This window comes from Myotis brandtii, unplaced genomic scaffold (genome assembly GCF_000412655.1).
Source record: "Myotis brandtii unplaced genomic scaffold, ASM41265v1 scaffold1076, whole genome shotgun sequence".
In the NCBI taxonomy this organism is placed as follows: domain Eukaryota; kingdom Metazoa; phylum Chordata; class Mammalia; order Chiroptera; family Vespertilionidae; genus Myotis; species Myotis brandtii.
In genome coordinates, this window is record NW_005353663.1 from 1,372,845 (window position 1) to 1,391,692 (window position 18,848).

The 18,848-nt window shown below is 41.6% G+C and overlaps 1 protein-coding gene across 1 annotated transcript in view; it reads right to left on the minus strand.

Annotated features, from left to right (window-relative positions):
* The window catches only part of ZNF474 (zinc finger protein 474), a 64,096-nt gene that overhangs the window by 17,937 nt on the left and 27,311 nt on the right, over window positions 1-18,848 (minus strand). The window contains exon 3 of the mRNA XM_005857126.2: window positions 8,409-9,642. Coding sequence (XP_005857188.1) covers window positions 8,409-9,437 — 1,029 coding nt within the window. The 5' untranslated portion in view covers window positions 9,438-9,642. The remainder of the gene's footprint in view (window positions 1-8,408; window positions 9,643-18,848) is intronic.

Below are 18,848 nucleotides of genomic sequence, written 5' to 3' on the forward strand. Positions count from 1 at the left end.
GGGAGGAGGGGAGAGGGGAGAGGGGAGGGAAGGTACAGAGGTGCTGAAAGAAAAAGGAGATCAGAATACCAGGCTAGCCCTGACCGGTTTGGCTCAGTGGATAGAGCATTGGCCTGCGGACTAAAGGGTCCCAGGTTCAATTCCGGTCAAGGGCATGTACCCAGTAGGGAGTGTGCAGGAGGCAACTGATCGATGTTTCTCTTTCATCGATGTTTCTAACTCTCTATCCCTCTCTGTAAAAAATCAATAAAATATATTTTAAAAAAAGAAAAAGAATACCAGGCCAGGCCATGGAAGACTCACTCCCAAAGTCAGAATTTTGCCTGCGGCCATTTAAAGCTCAATTTCAACAAACTTGACTGAGAATGAATGTATAAATTTCCATTCCCCCCAGGCACATCCTACACATGCAGACAAAGTATAAACAGCATTTGAATATATAGGAGTAACCAGCATAGCTCAATCTCAAACCTCAACAATTGCAAAGCTTGATTGTCTAGAAACCACTGGTATTTCACATTTACTTCTGGGGTTTTCAAACAATCATACTCAAATGTCACATCTGGAAGGATCATTGTTTGAAATGAAATTGTTTTTGGAAATCACTGGATGCCACGTAAAAGAATTTTTCCAATCTAACCTATCGGCCAACTATTAGAGAGTCCATTACCTATGATGTGGAGTTTTGTTTTGCTTCTTTAACAAGAAAGACTTGGTCATTCATTTGGAAATGCTATTAATATTCAAGAACCTTTAGGTACCTGATTTTTAAAAATAAACTGTTGATATTTTGAATATATGCTTGCATTTTAGTTCTTTAAATGCTCAGCCTGAGATACAAAGCTGGAAAATCTAAGTCAAAGAACAAATTCCAAATAAGATTCTCTGTGTCTGAAGGAAATATGGTTTCTTAGCTGAAGTTGTTTTTTCTTTTGTCATCTGAGGGGGAAAAAAAACCCTGCTTTTTTTGTGATCACTTAGAATGATATTGATCGGAACATAGGGTATTTAAATAAATCTCTCTGCAAATTCCTGTAAGAATCACTTTTCTTGAAAAACATGAACAGAGGATGGACCTGAAGTTTGGTTTCTCTGTGTGGGACCAGGCCTGACCCTCCTGGGCAGATGGCTTCCAGGTCACAGGGTAAAATGAAGTAACAAAGGAGCAACAGGGGCAACATCAGAAAACCACAGGCTGAGATGATCACTCAGGTTTTCCAGCTGCTATAGCTACAGAGGGGAAAAGAGGTGGGGATTTCAAATGCCTGATTTGTTTACCACTTATATGCCAAAGGGCCCCCAGCTCAGGGGGCAGGCAGAGGAAAGAAATTTTCGAATCAAAGAAAGAAAGCAAGGACAGGCCAAAAGAATTCTAACACCAGGAAATAGGTTTTTTTCCTTATCAGAATTGTTGACCCCAGTCCTTCCCCCTCCTCTCCCTGTCCCTCTGCCTCCAATTCCCTGAATCTTTAGTGATATTTCTGTGTTTTCAACTTCTCCACTTAAACAAAGGTAGCTTGGGATGTGAGAGCTTCTTGGGGAACTTAAGTGACAGGATCAAAGCATATGAGCTGGTGCCTGGAGCAGGGGTAGTGGAAACTTACAGAGTTCCTGGATTTATTAGGCCTGCCTTCAATTTGTAAGACATTTCTTACATAGAAGACAGCATCATAGAGGTAACATTTGAAAGAGACAGTGAATGTAAGGAGGAGGTGAATCACATAATATAAAGGGGAAACAAGAGATGGCATCCTAAGTCAAATCCTCTCAATGCTCCACCTGGTTGTGAAACTGAAGTTGAGCTTCACATTATCTGTGAGAGGCTAGTCACAGGAACAGCCACCTCAGTTTCAATAGGAATTTCTTCAAGGCTGTGTCGCACTACTTTTGGAGAAGTTCTAAGAATTTTGGGTGAGATTTTAGTTGTTGACCTTGAAATTCGGATTTCTAAAAATGATATATATCCACTCAGTCATGACAGAAAGATGTGCTAGACATCCATCACTAGACAATATGGGCATCTATGTATGTGGGGCTGGAAGCAGGGAGATGCAGGTGGCAGGGAAAAGTATTATCCTTCAAATTTTTATATTAAGAAGCTATACAGCCCTAGCCAGTTTGGCTCAGTGGATAGAGCGTAGGCCTGCGGACTGAAGGGTCCCAGGTTCGATTCCAGTCAAGGGCACATGCCTGAGTTGTCGGCTTGATCCCCGAGGGGGTGGGGGGGGCGTGCAGGAGGCAGCCAATCAATGATTCTCTCTCATCATTGATGTTTCTCTCTCTCTCTCTCTCTCTCTGTCTCTCTCTCTCTCTCTTTCTTCCTCTCTGAAATCAATAAAAATATATATTTTTTAATAGAGAAGCTATACAACAATTTTGCAAAGGATGCTGTTGCTCTAAAATTTGTAAACCCCCCCCAACACACACATATTCCACACAAAATATACAAGATGGGGCAAAAGTAGGCTTATAGTTATTCATATGGAAAATAATACAATTAATAAATAGTAATATAAGAATAAACTATGTTTTGTATACTCACAACTGTAAGCCTACTGTTGCCTCACCCTATATATAGTACACGGATTCCTTTGGGTTCATTTTGAGAAACAACAGTGCAGAAGAGAACTTGTCTTATTACCTTAAAGTGGTTCTTAGTACACCCGAGAGCTGTGGGATCCTAAAATGCTGCCCTGATGTGCGGGCATGCTTGGCACCAAGAAAGATGACGTGGCACATGGGGTTGGATATTAGTGGTCCAGCTGCCAGCATCATCAGGGGGCAGTTTGTGAGGTCGAGGCTGGCTTTTATGACATCAGCAGCGCTGGGGAGGTGAACTAGGGTGACTGAAGATAATTATAAGGGTGGAAACCCCTAGAAGAATCCCACTGAATGTTCTAACATCTTCAAAGAATTCCAACTCATTCTTGTGTTTGGGAATCATAGAGGCAAATGGTTCTATGAACCTCAGCCTTGATTTCAGGAACTCAGTGTAACTGAAAGTATGAAGAGACAAAGGACTAAGTAGCTTCTTAAAATGAACTTTTTCTCTCTCGTTATACTTCTTTCTCTCTCATGTGATAGGCTTGATCAGCTTGCCTGGTATTCCATTGAGAAGATAAAAGCTAACAGACTATAGCTCCTTCATCTTTCCATTAGCACCTCCAAACTTACCTCCATTTGCAGTCAACCTCACCCTGAAATGAAAAAGTGCCCACTTTGAACTGGGATCCCACCTCCTGGGGACCATTTCTCCTTCAGGTTTTACACTTACCCTTATCATTCTGCTTCTTCAAACTTCCTCCCTCCACTGGATCACAATCCTCAACATTCAAATATAGTCTGGAAGCTCCTATCTTTTAAAGAAACTTCTCTTAACCCATTATCTATTTCTAGCCTACCCATTATTCCTCTTAATCACCAAAGCCAAACTTCTAAAACTACATCCTGTCTTTATCAACCATGCCCTCGGCAACCCCCACCACTACACTGAATGTGTTCTTTCTAAGGTTTTCAAACGAAATCCGCATTGCCAAATCAGAGAGATATTTTGGCCCTCATCCTGTTCAACCTCGGCATTCCACTGTTTTCCACACCCTTATTCTTGACTTTTTCTCTGATCTCAGTTTCTGTGGCGCCATACTCTAGTCTTTTCTCTAGTGTCTCCAGGCACTCATTCTCCAGCTCCTTCCCTTCAGATCCCCAAATATGGTAATGCCACTTAGCTCAGCCCTGGGTCTATTTTCATAGCCCTATCCTCATTCTGATGAGTTTAAATATATGTTAATACTACACAAATCTATACCCTAGCCTAGTCTTTTCTTTTGAGACCCAGACTTATATATTCAGCTCGACTTACCCACTTAGATATCTCATAAGCATTTTGAATGTGATATGCCCAGAATAGAACTATTTGTCTTAACCCTCAAGAGCTACCCTTTCTCAAGTCTTTCTCACCTTAGAAAATGGCACAACGAGTACAGTTGCTCAAATTAGACATGTGGGAGTCATCCTTGACCCCCTTCCTCACCCTTCCACGTCCTAACTATCACCATGTCCTAACTATCACATTCTCATTATACCTTGTCTCCATCTCTGCTACCAATACCCCTAAACCAAGCATCATCAGCCCTCACCTGGACTTCTGGAGTAGCCAACCTGATGCCACTATGTCCACATAGCAGCTGGAGAGAACTATGCTGTTTCTACAGCTTTATCTCGTGTGCCTATCTCCTGTTCCATTAGGCTCTGGCCACCTGTGGACTTCTTAGTTCCATTTAAAGATCTTTCTTACCTCAAGGTCTTCACACATGTTTCCTTTGGCCAGAATGTCTTGGCTAATGCGTTCACACCTTTTGTATCTCAGCTGAAATGTCACTTCCTCCCAGAGGTTTCTTGACCCAAGAATATCCACTCCCACCAAGAAACACTGTCATATCACAATTTGAAATTTTATATTTATTTCATATTTCCTCCACACGTCTCCATGAGATCAAGAACTGTGTCTATCTTGTTTATGACTCTATATTAAGTATTTAGCCAATGTCAAACAGTAAGTATTTGTTGACTGAACAAACTTCTGTCCTCTTTGTCCTACTTAACACTCATAGCCTGGCAAGATAACCATGCCCTTTCTGTATCACACATAATCCTCTCTCTTAGTGACATGCAAAGGTAATGAGCCTTTGAATCTGGCTCTGACACCCACTACCACACCCACTGTGTGACTTTGGTCAAGTTGTTTAACCTCAGTTGCTTCACCTAGAAAGTGGGAAAAATAATATCAGTCTTTTAATAATAGTATGAAGATTAAAGTGAGATCATGTACATAAAGTGCTGATCATGAAAGTACTCAGAAAAGTTCCCTTTCTTCCATGCCTCCCAATAAACAAATACTTCTTACCTAATAGTACATATGCATACACAAAATCATCCATCCTGCCCTTCTGAGTCTTTCTGATGGTGACCTTCCTATTGAGATTTTTGCCTTTAGAGGATGAGACACTTAGCCATGAAACAGAATTTATAACATTTAACCAAATATGTAACTGCTGCCCTAAATAACTAGAGTTTGTATTATAAGGGTACCTTCTCAAATATATTTGGAGGTAACACAAAGAGAAAAGGAATAATATTTTTGATAGTGTAGAAGACATTGCTTTAAAAGAAAACACCAGATGGCAGCACCAGACGCTAAAGAGGTATCTGAAGGGACTTTTAGCTCAAACCTGAGCATAAAACCACATTGAGAGAGATGATCATTTATAGAAAAGATAGTTTCCCTACAGAAAAATAATGCCTACTTTATAATGTTAAAGGATTTTTAGAAAAGGTGTTTCACATGTGACCAGCATAATCCTAAGGAAATAACCCCAAGCATTATCTAACCAATAAACAGAACAGATTGCAAAGTGTCCATTGAGGTCTTGGAAGAGAACTTGCCTTAGTGGCGTTTGTTTATGTTTAGAAATGATTGAAAGGTGACAGAAGCATCTGTGTCCTAAGAGAACTGAGCCAATCTATGTTGGAAGAACATTCTGAGCAGAAGGTAATTCACTCTGCCAGCGAAACAGTCATGTTGCCCGACTGGAGTGAATTGTTTTCCAAGCACTGTGATCATGGTTCTGAAAAGATTTTCCTCACTTGAATTCACTGCAAGATTGAGCCCCCTGAGAACATCAGGCAAGATCATGGATTCTAATTAGAAGTCAGATCAAGAATTCTAGAGGGAAATTGTTATAATTGACAAGAGAAGAAATGAAGGAAACATTTGAACTCTAAAAAGAATGCATGTGGCCGGGCCGGTGTGGTTGAGCATCAACCTATGAAACAGGAGGTCACAGTTTGATTCCAGGTCAGGGCACATGCCCCGGTTGTGGGTTTGATCGTGGTGAGGGGCATGCAGGAGGCAGCCAAACAATGATTCTCTCTCTCATCATTGATGTTTCTGTCTCTCTCTCCCTCTCTCTCTCTTCCTTTCTGAAATCAATAAAATATATATTTTAAAAAGAATGCATGTGCATCATAGTCAGCCAAAAGTCGACCATCACAGGCAGATGAAAATCTGAAATCTAATAATGCATAGGGCAGTGCCCTTTATGGAAAATGTATGATGTACTGCACTATCTAAATTTTAAATGATAAAAGAAATACAGCAATAGACAGGATCAAATCATAAACAAAAGAGAAAACTACAGTTCCCAGGAGAGCCTTTCTGCTGAAAGTACCATTGCACGGCAAACATCTTTTTCAGCGAAGGAATAAAGTCCATTGCTTCCAGATTCTTATGCCTCTCTGAAGCCTAAGGAGATTTCTCCATTGTCATTAAACCAAGCTTGCTTTAAATCTGGCAACTAAAGGGCCCCTATGTTAGATGACCTTTCTCTGACCTCCACTGAAGTCTGCATGGTCCCCAAACAGGCCAGCACACATCTGACAGCTGTGGGCGCCAGTTTCTCACTGACACGTGCCTTTTCACGTCTGGGAGCAGAGTTGGCTGTCCTCTCACACAGCCATGCCCTCTAGATGCCCTTGCTCTGATGAACTCCCCTCTATGCTAAACGCACGAGTCATCGGGGCCCTCGCTGGCCTCTCCTTCTGACATTCTCCCCTCCAGACAACTGCGTGAGTCAGGAGGTGTCCTCTTATGAAGCCGTGGTTCCAGGCCAGCCTCTTTTAGCAGTCGTGACTGAGTGAGAACATGCTGTGCTCAGCCTGTTGGCTCCACTCTTGGGAGCACAAAGTATGTGTTATAACAACAAGCCCAAGAATCCTGACCACACGCTTCCCTATCTCCAGATCTGTAATGAGAACATTTGAAGTAAATGCATACAATCAGGAAACAGGGCTGAAAGTCACACAGGAACAGAGTTGCTGATTGTGACCCTGAGACACAAGCCTTTTGCTCTTTGAATCCAGACCTCACATGTTTTGAAAGAAAAACAACAGCCAGAAGATGGGAAAAACAGATCATGTTTATGAGACCAGCCTGCAGTCCTTGCCACACTTAAGAGTTTGGGTTTTCATCCGGCAAAGAAACCAGCCATCCTTTCTTCAATGTTCATCGGAACACTTACCCAGCTTCTGTCGGTGTGACTCTTCAGCTTTAGGATCATTATCTTGAAATCTTCTAAACCAGCAAGTCCATGTAATGTCATTTTAAACATGGTAGTTTGAGAAAAGTACTAGATATTTGCCAAAATCATGCAATGAAAATGTAAGGAAGAAACACTGCATTAAACATAAAAGACCCCCCACCCCCTTTTGGTTTAATACTTTGCAATACCTTGAGTAACCTTAGTTTCCCAATAACAGTCCATTTATTTACTTTTTATTTTTGAAAACAGTCCATTTAAAGAATCATGCAGGTGGGTGTTTCAAGTAGCAAATCGAAGGAGGAGAAGAAGAGGAGGAGGGTGGGGGGGAGGCGGAGGAGGAGGAGAAGAAGAAGAAAACTGACCACATCCTATTTTTCATAATTTGACATCTGTAAGCTGTGACAAGGACAGCACATCCATCCCCCTGGCTTAAGTGCAGGCCAGAGTCCATGGACCGTGCCCTATTTTGCAGGTAGCCACCCTCATGAGCATCCTTCCCCAATCCTGGTTGATGAAGAAACTTCAGGTGAAAACCCAACAACACTGCACCCTATGACTGGGAACCCCTGGGTCACGCTTATTTACAATTGCCCAAGTGGCGAGTCAGAGCGTGGTGTCCAACCCAGATAAAAGGTACAGAGCAGCAGCGGGAATTCAGCACGTCCCAGAACCAGGAACACACGCCTCCCTGCTTGGGTGTCTACACTGGGTTAATTCCCCACATACTACAATCATGTAAGCGTTAACAGAAAACATGCTGTATTCACAGAGCACGTCTATTCCTGCGAGTGCGCCAGTGTTTAATTATTGCTAAAGTCATTTGGGGTTTTTGACACAGATTCTATTTTAGTAAGATAAACTCAGCATAACCCAGTGTTGCCAAAAATGAATTCCTAAGGTAGATGACTAAAATAAACTGGTAATAAATATTGGCTTTTGGAATGGGGATTATAGCTCTGTAATGCAGACATAGCATTAATGACTCATTTTCAAATAACAGTCTCTCCCAAGGATTATTGGTGGGAGGGGTCAGGGGAAAAAAAGTTCTCTCTCTCTCTCTCTCAACAAAATGAAAGAGAACTATGAATCTTCCAGGCAAGGATGTTCTTATGTCTATGTTGCCATCAGAGATACAGCCCCTGGAGTGGGACAGGGGTCAACTTGGACAGGCTGCAATGAGTCAGAAATAGCCATCGAAAGAAACCACTCTAGGGGTTGAGGCAGTTGATTCGGGGTCTGTTTTCTCTCATCCCCCTGGAGACAGTACGCACTGCCGGGTCCAACCAGGGCATCTCATGTGGCATGAATTACCTTATCAGTCACAGTGGGTGCGGCCTCATGCCTTTGCTGCTTGAAATTAGTGGACTCTTTCAGGCCACCTTTACTCTCTAAAGTCAAATTCTGAACGCGTGGCCCACTTGGTTGAGCCTTACAACTTCTCAGATGCACCAGAAGGCGCTGGGGAGCAAAGGTCCGGCTACAGTTTGGGCAGGGCTCAAGCTGAGCTTCACTTGGCCCCTCGCCAGGTACAAGGGGCTGAGGCTTCTTCTGTGGGAATGGCTGGCGGAGCTCCCTAGGGAGCCGGTCATTTTCTGTTTTCCACTTTTCCAGGCATTTGGGCTCATGAATAGGAAGGGAGAGGGAGCCAAATTCCCTGCCACAAATGTAGCAGAGGAGAGTCCTTGGTCGAGCTGAGACACCACCAGAAGCTTTCTTAAGACCAGTAAGGTCATTAGAATTGTTGCTGTTTGGTTCTCTGGGCCCACCACCCTTGGGCTTGCAACTTCTCTGGTGAACAAGAAGACGGTCTGGCAAGAATGTGCGGCCACAGGATTCGCAGGGCAGCAGCTGGGCCTGAGAAGTCTGGAACGCTGCCTCGTTCATTGCCTGAAGAATGTAGGACCCACTGCCGCCGCCCAGGGGCTGTGGTTTGGAGGGTTCTGGCCTCCGCTGGTGCTTGGGCAACTTGCTGTTTTCAATTCGCCACTTCTCCAAGCACTGGGGCTCATGGATGGCAAGTGATTGGGACCCAAATTCTCGGCCACAGATATAGCATATGCGGAATGCGGGCCTGCGGGACGGGATCACGGGTGGGCTAGGCTGGCTTTCCGACATAATTCTCTTACCGGACCGTTTTGAGAGGATCACAGTTCCAGGCCTAGTTTTCTGAGGGTTTGTCTTTATGTTTTCAGCAGGATTGACTCGCTCTGTTTCTGGCAAAAGGCTAGAAGAGGAGTCACGAGACAGAACAGCGTGGTTGATAAGGAAGGTAGGTTCTTTAGAGCGATGGAAAGTTTGTTGCAAGTTTTTGGAAACCCTTTTCTCCTTTCCTCTTTCCATTAACGAATAAATCTTTCTTTTAGTCCTTGCTCTGATTTCAGCCCAGTTTCATTTGGGACTTCTTCTTAGAAGTCAGGTTGGCTCTCCTGGGGTTCCACATTGTAGCCAGTACCTTAGCCCTTCAGGCCAGGACTCAGAGCTTCATTGAGGGGCAGCAGCCTGGAGCACTGCAAAGTCCCCATTGAACGCCCCGTGCCTCCGAGATCTGTGGGAGAAACAAATCCAGAGTTATTACACACACACACACACACACACACAGACCTGTTAGATTAAAAGTTCATAAACAGCAGAATTTTTTTGTTTTGCTTAGTATCCTCTCTCTGGCTAGCACAGCAACCAGCACATAGGATTTTTTCAGTGTTCAAATAAAGTTTAAGAAAATTTCCATTGTGAATTGCACTGTCACTGTATTGAAACTAGTATTCTGCCCAAAGAAAGATCGACATTTACTGCTGCACCTCATAGACACACCTGACACAAACCATCAGAGGCACCATGCTGAGGTTGTAAGAGAGAGAACCAAGAACTGTGAACATCAGATAATGAAACCGCAAGTCACCTGAGAAGACCTCCTCCCACTGCCTGAGGGAGTCTGGACGTTTCAGTGCCAGGATCCCTTTGACAGGGCTTGAAGCCTATGGACCTCTTTTTAGAATAATGATTTTAAAAGCAAAAAATAATATTCTTACGATGACAAGTAAAACTAATTTTATGGAAATAATTTATCAGATATTTTTACTTGCTATATATATTTTATTTGAAATATAGTAGTGTGCCAGACTTCTTGAGTGTCTGAGGGTCTGAGGTTAAAAACTCCTACAGAAGAAGTAATTCAACAGTGAATATCATGAGAATATTATGAAATATTATGAAAACTTTCAGAGGGAGTGTAAATGTCTTTTAATCTATCAGGTATCCACTTTTCTTTATTATGGGAATGGAGTATTAATAAATTGTGGCCATGACTGTCAAACCAAGAATGCAACTCAGGCCTGTCCTCTTCCTGGTGGGATATGTACAGATTTTCCCTGGGGTGAAGAAGCTCAGACTGTGTGTGATGGCCTTTTATAGCCATTATGCTCGCTACCCTATTTTATATCTATCTATCTATCTATCTATCTATCTATCTAATCAAATATTTTTTATAAAAACATAGCCAATGGTTTTCCCCCAGCAAAGCAGAAGACAGAGCTGATAAGATCTCATTATGGGCAGAGTCTAGGAGTTGTTACCTTGGGGAAAGGGATGAGACAATATTACCCAGGGTTTACAATCTAGCCCCAAGAAAGACTATTTTCCAGAAGTCTTAGGACCGTCTTTACTTCCTGAAGGATGACTTGGACCTGAATTAGAAGCTTTGTAGCATCCGTTCCCAATCACAGACACTGACCATGGCAGACGTGAGTTCAGGCAGAGCGAGGATGGCAGTGCTATCAATATCAGAATTCTGTTTGGGCTTTGTGCTCAATAAAGGACCAAAGGAGCTGTGAGATCTGTGCCCAGTTCCTGTATTTTGGTGCCAAGAAAGGTCTGAATCTTTGCAGTTAAGACTATCAAATTAGGTCTGGCACAGAAAAGGGAACTATTTTTCATTTTGACAGATCCTAAGACAGTGATATTAACACATGTGACAAAAGAATGTGTTGGCCCCAGAGTGATCAGCACAGAAAGTGAAGCTTAGAGAAACAAAATGTATCACTTGATCAGCACCATCCAAAGGAGAATGTGAATCTAGAGAACACAAGGAATCTGGTAAAATTATTTTATCAGCAAATGGGTGAAATAATACCCCAAATCACTCTGCTTTGTTGCTTTTGTTTCTTTTTTAAAAAAAATATACTTTATTGATTTTTTACAGAGAGGAAGGGAGAGGGATAGAGAGCTAGAAACATCGATGAGAAACATCGATCAGCCGCCTCCTGCACACTCCCCACTGTAGATGTGCCTGCAACCAAGGTACATGCCCCTGACCAGAATCGAACCTGGGACCCTTGAGTCCACAGGCTGACACTCTATCCACTGAGCCAAACCAGTCAGGGCTGCTTTTGTTTCTTGTTCACCGAGATCTCCTCTTTTAGTTTCCCATTTTCCTTGGTACCAGAAATTTTCATACACCTAATGTAATTAAGAAGGCTCTGGCTGGGTAGCTGAGTTGGTTAAATCATTGTCCCGATAAGCCAAGGTCGCAGGTTCAATCCCCACTCAGGGCACATACAAGAGTCAACCAAGGAATGCATAAATAAGTGCAGCAACAAATTAGTGCAGCAACAAATTAGTTCTCTCTCTCTCTCTCTCTCTCTCTCTCTCTCAAACACACATGCACACAGTTCCCAGCAGATTAGAATACTGAGAAAGCCCCATGACTTGCCCCAACAACTCCTCCATTCCCCTTATGATAAATAAGAGAACTAATATTTATTGAATGCCAACTATGCATCAAATATTGTGCTAATTTTTATATATATAATTTAATTCTCAAATGATTATGAGGCAGGTATTATTATTTCAATTTTATAAACAAAGAAACTGTGACTCAGAAAAGATGAATAACTTGCCCAAGACAGTCAGTTTCTAAATGACAGAGCAGGGAACCCATTCCAGCTCTCTTTGGCTCCGGTACCCAGCTCTTTCCATTATTCATTCTGCCTAAAATTCTGCCGGCAGAGCTTCTTCTCTTTCATTTCTGTCCCTGTTTTAATTGATGATTCATATGCCCCGTGGAAAGGTACCTAAGCCCCCACCAGCCTTTAGGAGAAGGAAGAGGCAAAAGGGAGGAGGGGATAAGGCATGGAAGAAGAGAAACCTCTGTGATGGAAAAAGCAGGAGAGACTGATTGGGGCTACGGAAGACAGGTTTTTCCCTTAAGTGACAGGGATCATTTATTTTGCTGTAAGTGGTTTTCTAGATGAAGCTTTCCCCTGCAAGGTGGGCAATGCACATCCTTTTCCTGATCTCATCAACATCCTTCAGAGGAATGACCTACTGACCAGGGCGGGGATGGATGAGGGGGAACTGGGTGCTATAACGGGTACAGGGTGAGAGCGAAGGCCGCCTGAAGGGGCCAGATGGTGTTCAGTTTGCAGCCACCTCAGCACTTTGATGAGGAATGGATCTTTATTTTTGCAGGTGTGTGTGCACTGCAAATATTTTCTCTGAAGCAAACATCAGCATCATAAAATTCCCAACCGAATCTTCACCTCTTCTTTTTGTATCATCTCTTTCTCCCTCCAATGTCCTCCTGAAATTTGCTTTATTGTGATTAAAGGCAACAAATTATTAAAGATGAGGTAGCTGGAAGCGAGTGAAATTCTTGGAAACTGAAAACTTTATGAAGTTGCTGCCAGTGATTCTGACAAGGCACGGCCTGGTCAGCTGCTCTGCTCTATAAGTTTGTTCTAAAAGCAAAAACGCTGGAAAGTACTAAATGCATATACTTACATTACTTAAGAAATTGGCCTGTCACCAGACATATTGTAAATAAATGTTGCTAGTTTATAAAGAGAACCACTTTGCAAAGCCAGCTAGTTTCACCCCGAGCGTCCATGGAGAAATGTTCACTCCAATTGGCCTGACCATATTTGCACATAGGAGATTTAAAGACTGTTTTGGAAGGCCATGTTTTATCAATATGATGCCATTTTTCCATGCCCTTTGGGGTTCATCGGAAGGGAGAGACAAACTCTCAAGGATAAATACAATAACCTTGGAAATGCAAAACCCATCTTGGCATTAGAAGGTGCTCCTCTATAAAAGAGGGAAAAGAACACAACCAAAGTGATTAAATCTCTTTTTAAAAAAATTTAGTCCTTAGGAACAAAATAAATATGTGATATGTGAGCCCTTCCCTGTTTTAGTATAGAATCCAAATTCTTTAAATGGACAAATGAATAAATAAGAAACATGGAGTTGGGGCTAATGCTTACTTTTAGCAAAATTGTAAAATAGAGGAGGCTTGTCCTTAATATTCTCCATCCACCCTGTTCCCCAGCTTCTACTCTCCCCTGCCCAGTGCCCTCACATACTATTTGGTCTCCATTACCTATGAAATCTCACTTTCAGAAAGGAGCTGACAGACTTATTCACATCAAGGTTTATGATTGATGAGGTAATAACCCTCCCAGAGCCTGGCAGAAACAGCTAGTTCCTTACCAGTAGTTATTCTGCCCAACTCACTCAAATTAAGAGAGCGCCAATTTTTAGCTGGACACACAAATTCCCAGCTACAACTCTAGGGGCTCCTTTGTAGCTAGTGAAGTATTGTGTGTGGCTTGTAAGAACTCTTCTTAGAATGCAGGGGTATAACTTGTTCCTCTTCCCTATGTTCATACTGATGCTTAGAACATGGATGTGATGGCTGCCATCTAGCAGCCACATAGGACCAGGTTATATTCATGTGACCTCGACAAGGCAGAGCAGAGACCTGGATGGACTTGAATACCTGATAATGTTGGAGCCACCACACAAGTAACTCCCTTGGGCTTTATGTGCATAATGAAATAAATGTTTATTGTATTTTAGCCACTTTTAAAGAGTCTCTTACATGAAAACCTAACTCAATTGAGATGTAGTTGTATTTTAAATAGTTGTCATTGGTTTCACATAAAATGAATTCTAATAGTAATATTTCAAATTTTAGGATCTTTTTTGATGAAATAATTTTTTTTGAGAAAGTGTATGTTTGGGGGCAAAATTGACTTATTAAATATATACTTTTTTCTGAAAATCAGAATAAAAAACTTGAAACTGGAAATACTGAACCAATGGTTCTTTAAAAATTGCAAGCCATCCTTTCCTAGATTTTTTTGTTGGAACAAATTTGAATGGCATATTTTACTTCTGAAAAATGAAAACCTAGTTTTTCCCATGATGAGCTTTTAAAGAGCAACGAGGCATCATTGTTGGGCCAGTTGTTAACTCACTGTCTCTATACTCAAAATGCCCTTTTCTGTGTTCAGCTCCGTGTTGCTGTCACTGGGACTCTGCATACCCCATTTCTGCTTTGTCAGCTGACCCTGAATCATGTTCTGCCAACAGTGGAAATGAAGGGAGAATGCAAGGTTGGAGGACAAAGAGAGGACTTGCTCCTTTCTAAAGGCTCCCTGTCTGCTTGTGCTTCCTGTGATATCACCCCACCAACACTGCATCCCAACAGAAGCAGTTCTTTCCTGTAGTTTACAGTTTTGCAATCCTTGCAAACCAGACTCACTCCTCTCCCTGACCAGATAACATCACCTTGTCAGTCTGTGCCTCTCCTTAAAGACCTGACTTACAGCTCCATAAGGCACTTCTTCTAAGTTTCTGTAATTCAAACCTTTTCCCTTTGATACTTCACCCTAGGAATGGTGGTTGTCACCTCCTTTATATAGCCGTGTTCTCTTTTATCCTGCTAGTTACTAGGTAACAACTTCATTCCTGGTTAACAAATCTTTATGTTAAATTCTCTTTAAGTAAGTGTATGAATTTTGTCTCCTGGCTAACATAACTACCCTGAGACTATAAATAATAAAAATATGTGATATTCATGCTGTGCATTACCTTACTATTGCAATAAATATAAACTCAAATAAAAGATTTCATAGAATCTTAGAAAATAATATGGAGCTTATCTTAACATTCAACCCTCAACCTATTCAGACACTGAAAGCATATTTTTATAATTTTTATACCATCACCATGCTTCAGAGCTAGAAAATGCTGCTCTCCCACTTGTGGCTGAACTAAATCTTAAGAGGAAACCTGCCATTTGGGGCATATTCACATTTTCCTTAATTTCATATGACACTTCTGCTGCTGACTGCCCAGTCATAAGGCCACCACTGCCACAGGGGATGTCAACATAAAGGGATCACATTCATAGGTTGAGTGACCAGGAAGTGTTGAGGGGAGCTGGCTCAGCTCACTCTGGTTCTCTGCACTCCCTTCTGGGAGCCACGTGGGCAATGGCATGAGCAGTCCTCAGTGATTCTGATGTGAATGGGCAAAAGGCCAGGTGAGAGCAACTGGGAATTGAAGATGATATGGCTTTGAAAAGACAGGAGCGGCATCTGAAAGGTAAACAATGGAAACACTTTAGCCTGAAGCTTATGGCTTCCAGGGAATATGGCTGTCCATACCGGCATTTCTATGCTAATCGTGAACAATGAGAAATTTCCCTTTTCTTGTCTCTCTTTCATTGCAAAGAATTTTAAATCAACAAATAAGTTCCTTCACTTTCATTCAACCTAACTGTCAGGTATAGATGTAAGAGTCTATGGTGCTAGGAAAGCTATGGAAATGGAAAATAGGAGAAGGGCACACTTTACCCTTCTAAGTAGAGCCTTCTGCAAGGACATTGTAAGATGCTGAGGCTCAAAATACCACTCCATGACAGCAATTGTTAGAATAAGCCTGTAATTTTCACTCTATATTGAGTATCCAAATCACAGACTACTCAAAAATCATGAATGCCACACAGGTGTGACCATGTAATTGTAACACAGACATTTGGCGTGGTAGAGAACTAGTTACTGAAAGCATCTGAATCATCATAGTAGAGGCCTGTAATGTACAGAAATTCAAAGAATAGACAGAAAAAGTGAGGGAGTCTGGCCATTAAACAATAAACAAGTCTACATATCATATTTTCTGATATTTTGGATAGTTCTATTCCAATAACAGAGCTCTATTCCAAATAACTCTCAAGACTTTAAAGCAGTGGTTCATAGGCCAAATCTGGCCCATCGCTATGTTCTTTTTGGCCTGCATAGAGCTTAAAATGTTTGGATTAACTTCCATTATATTAAAATTGGGAGATGTCATACAAAATCTAGATTTTTGGTTTCTTTTGAAAAAGTGGAAAGTCTGGCCATTCAGAGCCCACATTCCAATGTGGCAACATCCAACATAAGCCGATACTGAGTAAGGACTGTGCCTATAGGTCAAGCGGCCAAACTTCACTCTTCCAAAGTTTCTCATCAGCCCCTTGATCCATTGCTTTATAGTTCATGCTTGAATCTCAAAGACATATGAGTTTGTGACCATTTGCAATATTTGCTTTAAAATGTCCCTTTCCCCCAATTTTCTCCTCAATTCAATATTTGAAAATCACTTTAAGGAGCACTTGTCCTCAGGAAACTGGGAATCTAGTTGAAGTCTTTTCTATGGAAGATAGTTACTAAAAGAACAAAATATGTGTTGGTAAAAATTCAGAAAGGAAACTTCCTGATAAAGTATAATGAGGCTGAAATACTTGATTCTAGGAGGGAGGGAAGTATCTAAGGGGAAAAGAAGGAACCAGTGTCCTGAGAAGGAATTTTCATACATTATTGGAGGGTCATAGGAAATGATGCATCTAATTTCAGAGTAAAAAAAAAATTAAGCAGCCAGTGTTTAGATCAGCCACAGGAGAGATGGTGGGGAAAAAGAAAAAAGAAAAGAAAAGTAAAACCAACAGGCAAGAAATGTGTTTGGAGACCATCTGAACTTGTTGGAGACATCCCCATAATTATTTAGTTATCTGTTAATATAATAAGAACAACTCTTCTGGTTATGACAATGGTCCTTGACTTACCATTAAGTGAATCTCCAGATGAAGAATGTTGGATTTATTTGTCTAAAGAAAGGATCTGTCGATAAAAAGAACCATAACTAGGCTATTAACAATATATTGTTGACTTTCCAAGAATTGGGCTATAAATACTTCATAAGAGAATTATGCTTTCTTGTAGGAATTACAGAATTTGGTACATTTTTTCTTTTGCCAAACTGACCATTTTGTTAGATACCACTGATAAATAAGTTCAAACTGCAAATGTGTAAGTTCCTTCTCAACCTCGAATGTGATATCTGCTATCCAGAATAAGTTCAAACTGCAAATGTGTAAGAAGAGCACAATAGTTCCTTCTCAACCTCGAATGTGATATCTGCTATCCACCAACTGTCTAAAATTGGTGCATTATGATGAAAAAATAGTGGAGGAAAACTACAGATACCCTGTTTTAGTATTAAATTTTTAAAAATTGCAAATAGATGTGTGTTTACTAGCCCCCATCATGTGATACTGCTTGCTCAAAGCTCCCATGTCTTCACGCTCATGATTTATTGTCTCAGAGTGCTAACTCAGTGCAATGTCTTTGGCATGGACTTCCAAGCAACAGAGTGATAGTATCGGGAATGTAGTCATCGGACTAGTGTGTCCAGGTGGAAATAAACAATGAAGAATACAGCTGCCTTTGAAGAGAGCGTTTTGGCCAGGATACTTGGCACAAGGTAGATGGGCTTCGCTGTATCCTGGAGGAACCTTTTATTAACCACATCACCCACTTACCCCACAACAGCCTCAAAATTGTACCTTAGCGCTCTCCACCTCCAGGAGGTCGGTACCTCCCAGGGCCTGGCTAGCACTTAAATGGATCGTCATTACAGTTCATTACAGACATCAACACCCTTTGTTAATAACGCTTTCTCCACCCAAAGCTGTTTCTGAGGCAAGCCCCTGGGAAGAAAGTCAAAAACGGGGCCGAGCCCATGAGGCAGGCTGGCTTTCTGCTGTGTGTTATGAATGTGCCTCTGTTTTCTGATATGCTCAGCATGACTCCCCTGGTACTGACTCTGGAGACTTGGAAGTTCATGGACAAGCTGAAGGCTGTTTCTAAACAGGGGCTTTTTATTGCTTTTCTCCCCACCTCTCTCATCTTCCTATATAAATGTCATCAAAAATCTATTGTCATTCCTACATCTCATGCACAAGGCCCTCTTTCACAGGCCAGATGGTTTAACCTCTCTGATGGTTCAGAATTCTCCATACTACAACCTTTCATTGCTCAGGAGTCTTGCATGGGAAAAAGCATACATGCTGGAGAAAACCACTAAAAGGAATCTCCTGGTGGGACTCATTAATTCTCCATGTCCCCACTGCCCAAGCCAAACATGAAGTGTGGGAACAGCTCCTTATTTGCAAAGCTCATAGTTTTTTGTGGTTTAACATTTACTGAACGCCTCCTTCCACCCTATACTCAATAACTATCAAATAGCAAGGAAGTAAGTGAGAGTATCAATGGCTTTGTTCTGTTTTCCTTTAGTAAACAGAAAAGAAGAACCCTGTGTTTTTTAAGTTATACCTAGGATCAGGAAGATCGGGATATTTGATTAGAAGAATTCAATTTAAAGTTAACTCTGTGGATGCTCATTTTTTTTCTCTTTCTTGTGTTTTCAACAGGCTCTTATTCCACCGCTGTGTTCCCTTTCAATTTGTTTCATTGTTTCTGTTATCTGGGTCTCCATTCCAAGTTCAGAAGGACAAGGTGCCATTAGGAAGGTGTGGCATCCTGTGGTTGACTCTACTGCTTACTTGCTCCGGAGGGATAAGGCAATGCCAACCAGCTTACCTCTGAAAATGTGTGGCTTATATTTTAACTCCATTAAATTCTGGAG